Source organism: Austrofundulus limnaeus, unplaced genomic scaffold (assembly GCF_001266775.1).
Source record: "Austrofundulus limnaeus strain Quisiro unplaced genomic scaffold, Austrofundulus_limnaeus-1.0 Scaffold24, whole genome shotgun sequence".
In the NCBI taxonomy this organism is placed as follows: domain Eukaryota; kingdom Metazoa; phylum Chordata; class Actinopteri; order Cyprinodontiformes; family Rivulidae; genus Austrofundulus; species Austrofundulus limnaeus.
This window is the reverse complement of record NW_013952426.1, coordinates 1,272,916-1,281,927: the sequence shown is the minus strand read 5'-3', so window position 1 is coordinate 1,281,927 and position 9,012 is coordinate 1,272,916. Positions and strand designations below refer to the sequence as shown.

Sequence of the window (9,012 nt, the reverse complement as noted above, 5' to 3'; positions counted from 1 at the left end):
AACATTTGGCAGATGAAGTACCAAGACTTCCCTCCAGAGCTGGAGCGAAGCGAATATTGGAGTTGCTATAAACATCATGTTGAGCTACAAAATGTGTGAAAAGCCAATTGTTTGCTGGCATGCCTGCCAGTGCTTTGTGGCCTGCGTCCAAAATAAATACAGTTTTAAAACATCAGCATCCAATTTGATTCAGCCTAATATTCGTGTTGCAAGTGCAGCTGTTTCACAAGATGCAGACCAGTTTTTGCCATAAACGTTGTTGTTTTGCATTACAAAAGAAATTGCTCTCATCTGGTGCTGCACGAACCACTAAAAACAACACCCTCTTCCTGTTGTGTGCCATTAAATAATATTTCCTCAGCGTGGTGTGCTCTGTATTCACAGGATCTTTCCAAGTTTATTACTCTTACTTTAAATATGTACTCATCTCACCTCCATGGGGTTGTTCCACCACAGTTTCTCCCTTTAAAAAAATCACACGCATACACTAAGTGTATGCGCCTGCATGCACTGAGCAGGGTGAAGGGGTTCCCTGACCCTTCGCTGTCCCAGTTGTTTGACATCTGGGGAGCAGATGTGGGTCTGTGTCTGTTGCAACAGCAGATGGAAACATCAGGGCTTTGCCTGGGCTTAGTGAAGGCTCGTGCCCTTCTTCCTCTCGTCATCCTTTCTTGCCGTCTCTGGCTTTGAGTGTTTGCTCAGGTTTTGTCCCAGGCTCAGTACAGATTTCATTTTCTCAATCTTTAAGAGGTGAAGTATAATCCACCTGAAAATATAAAGAAGCTTGTTTTATTTTATTTATTAATTTCTCTGTTCTTTTAGACAGACTTACCCCCCATACACACATACACACACACATTTTCTTTCATTCTAGTATTTTTTTTTWAAATCTCATTCACATTTCCTCTACTGTGTGTCCTAGGTGTGTTCGACAACTGTTCCCATTCACTAAATGATAAAGGCTGGTCAGTAGGCATTCAAACTATGGAACCAGCGGGCACCAAAGATGCACGGTTCTACTTCTCGCTTCGTACAGACCGAGCTGTGAAATCCACCACTGTCTATAGTCACCACCGGTACCAAGCCAATGTCTGGACTCACCTAATGGCCACATATGATGGCCTCAACATGACCCTGTATGTTGATGGAGCCAAGGTGTGTAGTTTTTTTAATCTATAATTGAACTTTTATCAAGTTTAGTCATTTAGTTTTTTTCATTTTGTTTTTACTTTTAAAGTTTAGACCATAGTAAGTCCTTGGATTTTTTAATCTGTTATTAGTATAACCTTAGATCTGAAATAGTTGTGACATTGTACAAAGTATAAATAAAAACAGGATGCAATGATTTGTAAACCCTATAAACCCTAATTTTTTCACAATGAAACTGAATGTCATAATCAGCGTTTAAACTAGAAAAATCTTTTTAGGAAAATAAAAAGTTAATTTTGAAATTTATGGCAGAAGCACATCTTAAAACTTTAGGATAGGAGGAAATAAAAAAAGGTTTTGGGGGAGTCTTTGCCTCAGGTAGAAGAGTTTAAGTACTGTACCTGGGTTTCTTGTTAACAAGTGATGGTAGGATGGAGCAGGAGATGGACTGAAAGACTGGGGCCTCGTCCTCATTAATGAAGACTTTGCTTCAGTTGGTTGAAGTGAAGGAGGAGTTTAGTTGAGCTCTTGATTTACATCTATCTATGTTCCAATCCTCACCTATGGTCATGAGGTTTGTATCATGAACAAAAGAATGAGATCCCGGGTATAGGCGACCAACATGAGCTTCCTGCATAGAATAACTGAGCTCAGCCTTGGAGAAAGGGTGAGAAGCTCCATCATCATAGGGAAGCTCGGAGAAGAGCCTCTGCTGCTTTGGATCCAAAGGAGTCAGTGGAAGTAGTTCAACCATCTGATTAGGATACATCCTTTGGAGATTTTCCAGGAAAGTCCTATTAGTAACTCAGTGGAGATCTTTATTCTTTGCATCTTGATAGAGATGTCAAAGTTCATGTTCAAACTTCTACAGTGTCAGCCACTTGAAGCATTCAGGTCGCAAAGATGACTCAAGTTTGCGGCTGTGCTTAAAAAAGCTTTCTAAAAGTTAACCTGTGGTGTTAAAAGGAATTTATGTGTTGAAAAATGTTATTACTTATGCCCAAAACAGTTTGAAAAGTTTATGTCACGCTTTCTGGTTTTTGTTTCTCCTCTATTTATCACAGGTAGGAGAAAGTAGCCTCCAGTCTGGGAATCTCTACAGTCCCTTTATGCAGACCTGCAGAACCTTGTTTCTTGGCAGCAAACAGTCAGATGAGGGTCACAGCTTCAGGGGCCACATTGGAGGTGTGGTCTTATGGGACTATGCCCGCACCCACGAGGACCTACTAAAAGACACACACCTAATGGATACAAGCAAGCCAGTTCTAGCGATGTGGGGTGATTTCACCAATGTAAGTGGTCTAATTATTTATGTGTAAATATTTAAAACTTAAAACATGTTTAATATAATTTATCMTTTTCATTGAACTTTCTAACTGGTTATATACAATTAGACTAGACCAAAATAGTTCCAAACTTTACCAACACAGTGCTTCTGTTTTTAAGGTGGATCGGCTATGGACCCCTTATAAATCTGGCCTTCATCCGACTGTTGTCACCACTCCTGTACCTGAACAAGAACGCATCTCTATGTTTCTGCCCCCACCCTGTGGCCTGACACAGTGTGACAACACTGACATCATATCTGGCTACAACAACAACTGGCAGCTGCGTACCCCCAAGCGCATCCGTTACCAAATCGTCAACCTCTCGGATGATGACGGTGGAAATCCAACGGTGACGTTGTCCCAGATCCAGACCCAGCATCAAGCTCTGAATGAAGCCTTCCGGCCTTACAACATCACTCTGAATCTCAGCATCCATAACGTGAAAATCTCCAGACTTCGACAGAAATTCATCCTCAGCAACTGTCGAATAGGCAAGATTGGGAACCGCCAGTGTGATCCGGAGTGCGACCATCCGAGGACAGGCCACGATGGAGGGGACTGCCTCAGGATGGGGCACTGCTACAACTGGAAGAGACAAGATGGGGTCTGTAACCCGGAGTGCAACAGCATATACTATGACTACGATGATGGAGACTGCTGTGATGCAGACGTCACAGATGTCCTCAAGACCTGCTTTGATCCTGAATCTCCTGAGAGGTGAGGTTATTACAACCAACCAGGGAGTGTGTGGGAGGAAAGTAATTAGTCTGTCTATCTCACCAGAAAGTATCATAAAACTCAACTCAACTCAAGCAGATTAATCAGAACTGTAAACTTGAACTGCATGTTCAAATTGGTGCTGTAACCTTCTCCACTGGTTACAGAGACAGCTCARTGGAGGGCCACTGCAGATTACCAGGCCAAAGTACACAGTTATTTTTACCAAACAACTTGAGTGGCAGCCCRCTGCCTTCCATTCGCTCTGACAGACAGGCTCATGCAGAGTTCCAAATCACATGCATAAACTCTTGCCATGAGGTCGTAGGCCCACTGCTTTAAAGACCTTAATTCAAGTCCTTAATCCAAATTCTAACCACAAGCTGTACTGTACCACTAAAAAAACAGAGGAATGGCAGGTTAAGAAAAAAATTAATTTTAGTACATTTTGTTTTGAATACTTTAAACGGAAGTTGACAGCTAAATACACAGTTTGACTATTGTGTTTAAAACAAGAAARTAACTTGTTTTCTCAATAAACTTTGGTTGAATTGAACTGATCTCTATATAAATTCGATGTACTGGCAGMTTTGCTGGAACAAGTAGTTTGTAAAAGTCTGAGGGAATGACCTCATTTTAGCTTACATTCCAAAAACAGTTTTCTGCTACAGTTTATTTTTCAAAAATTTAAGTAGTTTAAGCATTTAAAGGGGCAATATTATGTGTTTCTCAGGCATACATTTAAATACTATACCATAATGAAGTATCTATGTCACTGTTAGTTGTTATTAAAATGCTGTTTTTATGTTTAAATAGAAAATAAACTTATCTTCTCGTCACTTCTTCTTCTAAATGCCTTGAAATTGGCCTCTGTCTCTTTAAGAACCACCTTCCACTTCTGTCTCACCCATTTCGGTGCGGGGTGGGGTTCCTGCTCGCGGTGGGGAGGGGGGGGGCTGCTATGATGCAGTTTACTTTGCATCTGAAAATACATTACCTCAAAGGTATTTTTAATCTGAAAAGAGCTACACTGAGTGAGAACTAATGTTGAGAGCTCAGTAGACAATTTAAGTTTCACTTTCACCGAGAGCCTGCAGGAGTCATGGGCGGGGTGTGTGTGTGTGTGTGGGGTGGGGTGGGGAAGACACGTCCCAGGGGTGTTTCTGGTCCCAAAAGGCGTTTCTGGTCCCTACCTGTCGTTTTGCTCCTCAGCGTGGATTCCTAAAAACACTGCAGGATTTCTCAAACTGCATGAATGAGTCAAAGCAAGGCTTTGGGTAAGTTTTTTTTTATGAGAGTATAACATTATACCATGATACAAAACTCAAAAAAGTTGATTTTACATGATATTGCCCCTTTACGTTTTCTTCTTACAGGTGATATTCCAACAATTATCATGACTAGCATGGTTGTAAAAGTAATGTAGAAATAAAAAAAATTTGCCAGATCAGAGCAAAATTAAAGTAATTTAATGCTAGGTACATTCTCACAAAGATTATTTTATTTTTCAACCACGTTAACCTAAACGAGCTGCAAAACATCCTGTGGAACTGCTCATCTTCACAAGAAAGATCCCCTTTAGAACCTCCATGAAAACTGAAGGCTCTCCACTCTTGTGATTGGACAAAAGGATTTATGTTTGAGTTCAATGAAGAAATTTCAATATTACCGGAGTTGTAAAGTAACTAAGTACAAATACTTTGTTATTGTAATTTTGGGGAAAATGTTTGGGCAGCCTTGATATATGTATATAAACTGAAACAGCTAGACTAGTGCATCCTAAATTTAACATGAATTAGTTATTTTAATACGATAAAGTCATTTCTGCATTTTTTTGGGGGGAGGTCACCTCCTAATAAATGTCATTACAGAAAATCTAACTGATCATTTTAAATCAATACTTTTACTTTTAATACTTAAGTACAAAAATATTAGATACTTTAAGACTTTTACTCAAGTAACATTCCTAAAGGAGACTTTAACTTTTAACAAAGTAATTTTTTGGTAAGATACTTGTACGTTTACTCAAATATCACTTTGTGGTACTTTATACAACACTTGATATTACTCATRTCTCTTTACAGTCACAGCTTTGAGTGCTGCTATTCAAATTTTTAATTGAATCAGTAATTAGAAAAAATGCTAATTATATATCTTAAGGAAAAACGTGAATTGAAACTGAAATCAAGTCAGAGAGTTAAGAAAACCAGAAATCCAAACTGGCCAAAATAAGTGTTTTTTGTTTATTTCTTCAGTACACAATTTCTGATTTTCATGGAGGCAAAACAGCTTGATTTACACCTTCAAACTCGGGAGAAATCAAAATCTTAACAGAGCCTATAGGCCCAATTTATTCATCTTTACTTTCTCAAACGTGTCCAGGATGTTGTTTTTGTATTTTCATTATTCAGCCATAGAAGTGATATGATAAAAGTTGGATTGTTAAAGAAATACAAAACAGAATAATGTGTATCTGTATAAATTGTTGGTCTAGAGGGATTCGATGTTCGTTTTTTGTTTTGTCAATAATATAAATTTTTGTTATATGAACTTATTCTTGGGAAAAAGGGGGCATAAATAAGATTTTTTTCTTCTCTGCTGCCTTTCATTTCATTTTATTTGTGATTTTGATATATATATATATATATATTTTCCTCATTTTTCTTTTTATATCTTTCTTCTTATTGTATATAAATTTGTTTCGCTTTAATGAAATGAATAAAGGAATTGAATTGAATAGAAGTCATCTGGGTAGCATACCTTAGATTTAACTCTTTTGCAGCTCATTCTTGTCTTCAGCACTTAATGCTGGCCAGATGAAGAAAAGACTRAGACGTCTCTTGTGGCCAACAGATGTGACCATCCTGTTCAGTTTACAGGTGTGAGATTCTGCAGCTGTTCAAACGTGAATGAGACTCAACCTGGAAAAAGACACCATGCTTACTTTAGCTTCTTCTGGAAGATACAGTTGACGTTCTGGGTAGAACYTGGATGTGTGTGGTCTCATTGCTTAGCCATATGCAGGAAATTCTTCAGGTGTGTCATAAYGTAATTTATGTTGTTCTGTCGTGAGCCTGCTGGGATAGAGGCAGGAGGACAGAGAGGAAAAAATGTGGTTGGTAGTTGTTATGGTCAGATGTACCCTATCACAGCCTGAGGTTTCGACCCTGCAGAGTGGGGATGAGCACTACAAAATGCTGTTTCGCTTTTGAAAGCAAACCTCAGAAGTTCCAGTTTGTGTACATTTCAGTGAAGCAGTGAAACTCCCACAGTGATCCTTGCCAGAGTTTCTGTCTATAAGCTCCTGACCCTCCACTAAAACAACACGAGTGGTTAACGCACAGGAGAGTGGAGTGTCGTAAAAAGCCAGGCCCAGCGGGGTTRACAGTACTGTAGGTCTCCTTGAAAGGTGCTGACCTCGGCTTGTTGGAAACGTGTGCGAGTTTTCGACGTGCCGTTTTGCATCTGTGTTTGTGGAATCATGAATTGAACTTTCTCAGGCAGAAGGAGAATTAATGAGAAGATGACATATTGCTGGCATTTGTTGAGCAACACGGGCGTTTTTATGTTCGTGATCTGGGTTTTTGATATCTCCCCTCGTCTCTCTCTGAGCTCCCGGCCAGCTGTTCTGATTGTGGGACCTTACTGCTGCTTGCCAGCACAGGTCCAGACATTTTAGAAGCCAGCTTTTGTCACAACACAGATTTGATGTTGCAAGCCTGGCTTTACAGGAGTGGCAAGGCACACTACAGCGTGTGGCGGTAAAAGATTTTGCTTGTTATGTRTTTGGTTTGACCAAAAAAGCTTCCAACTTTGTCATTTCTCATAATTACATCTTAGTCTAGAACTTTGTGATCAAAGGTCATATGCAGTGCTAGACCTTTAATTTTAGGTAAGCTGTCTGTCTATCTTCACCTGTGCAAAATCCAATGAGGTATATTGACTAAAGGTGACTTTTTATGATCAGACAGAGCAGTCATGTTGTTAGGGACGAGGACAACTCAACAGACAGTATTGTAAGCTGGTGAAGCTGAATGTGGTAACCATGACATATTAAATTTAGGTTAGCACATCAAGAAAACTCCATTTGCTCTTAACAACTATTGTTTTGATTTGATAGACTTGATCATATCAGGCAAAACCATGTTGCCAAGTTACACACGTCTTTAATGAATGATGTTTCTAATTGGCAGAAGCTAACCAATGAAAAACTAATATGCAATTCTAAAATTTAGCCCTAATAAATTGTTTACATTAACAGCCTGCCCCTTCCAATATGGCATCRYGCTCGTACAACAGCGKTCAATTTTCTGAAGCCTAGTCAATTTACCTCATTGATTTAATCTACCTCAGCTTTAGGTTGACTTATTATAAACCAAAGCTGTGAGTATGGCTTTAAAAAAATATTTAGGGGTAGTGATTGCTCGTTGCATCTGTAGACTCCTGAGTAATTTATCAGATTATTAATCTCGTCATTTTTRTTAATGCAACTTTGTATGATTTTAAGTATTTTGCTTGATTCTGTTAGTTTCTAAAATAGTGACTTGTCAAAATATTTTCAATGGACCGGCATTTATTGGTTTATGGGGTGGCTGTCCTGTTGCCGACTTTGCTGTTGATACACACGGTGTTTAACKTACCCACATATTTTAAAATTCATAACCAAAGTTTTCACTTCAAGCATGCRAACCTATTTATGTTTTCCCTGTTGGCAGTATTCTTCCTTCGGGCATCTTTCAGGCCTCAGAAGTTGAAGAGTCAACTCTTTAGTGGTCAGCTTTCTGTCATCTTTAATTGTGCAGCCTACGGTGATGGATCCTGCACATAGCCTCGACTGAACTCGAAGGCAATACAGTGAGAGTGGGGTTTCCTTAAAGCATCTTAAAATCCTAAACCTTATTTATTCAGGAAAAGCTCCCAAGAAAACACTTTTTCTTATTTACTGTACAACACATGCTCGGAGGGAGGGACCATTAACCAGTGCATTACCCACATACAGGGCTGCTGGCTGCTGAGACCCAAAATCTTAGAGCCAATTTCAATCTTCACAGTGTCTGGGATAGAAGAACTGCTGATTTCTTTTATTGCCCACTACCAAAAGGTAAAGGTGGATAATTCAGTCAGTTTTACAGATTCTCACCTAAGATTTATTGTGGAAGACATATTCTGAGTAGGGCTGCACAATACGGGAAGAAAAATATTGAAATATTTTTTAACAAATATATATTTCAATATAGGGATTTTCAATAGGTGACTTGAATAACACTTTATGTTATGCTGCCATCTTGTTGATGATGAACCTGCGTCAATCTTGCCTCTTTTTTGTGCAAGTTCGAAGTACATTTTTTGTTTGTATTTCAGAGGTATTTTTTCTATCGCTCATTGCTTTTCTGTTGGGACTTAAGTACGTTTGTTTCTCTTGTGCAAACGTGGATTGCATCTTACCACCTAACATCTTGCCTCTGTGTCACTTTTAATTTTTGTTTCCGTCATGATTTAATATTTGCATTCTTGCTCACTGAATTTTACCACTTATCCTACAGTTCTTTGCAAACTTGCTTATCTTACTCATTGTTGTCAAGATCCTCATTATCTTCCTCCGCAACTCAAGGACTCATTGCCAACACTTCTCCTAAAAATGTTACCAATATTGTCACAACAAAATGAAAGTTTAAGCTTTATTCGATAGGAAGTCGCCCACTTCCACAGGCAGAATCAACCTGTCAAAACAAAAGCTGTAACACGTGAGTTTGTAGTGTAATGACTTATGGTTTAGTCCCAGATCGCATGTGTCAAACTCAAGGCTCCCATCTGGCAC

At 39.0% G+C, this 9,012-nt stretch overlaps 1 protein-coding gene across 1 annotated transcript in view; it reads left to right on the top strand.

Moving 5' to 3' along the window:
* Positions 1-922: 922 nt before the first annotated feature.
* The window catches only part of pappa2 (pappalysin 2), a gene marked incomplete at its 5' end in the record, with an annotated part of 72,007 nt that continues 63,917 nt past the window's right edge, over positions 923-9,012 (top strand). Inside the window, 3 exon segments of the mRNA XM_014004452.1 lie at positions 923-1,155; positions 2,214-2,441; positions 2,596-3,194. Coding sequence (XP_013859906.1) covers positions 923-1,155; positions 2,214-2,441; positions 2,596-3,194 — 1,060 coding nt within the window.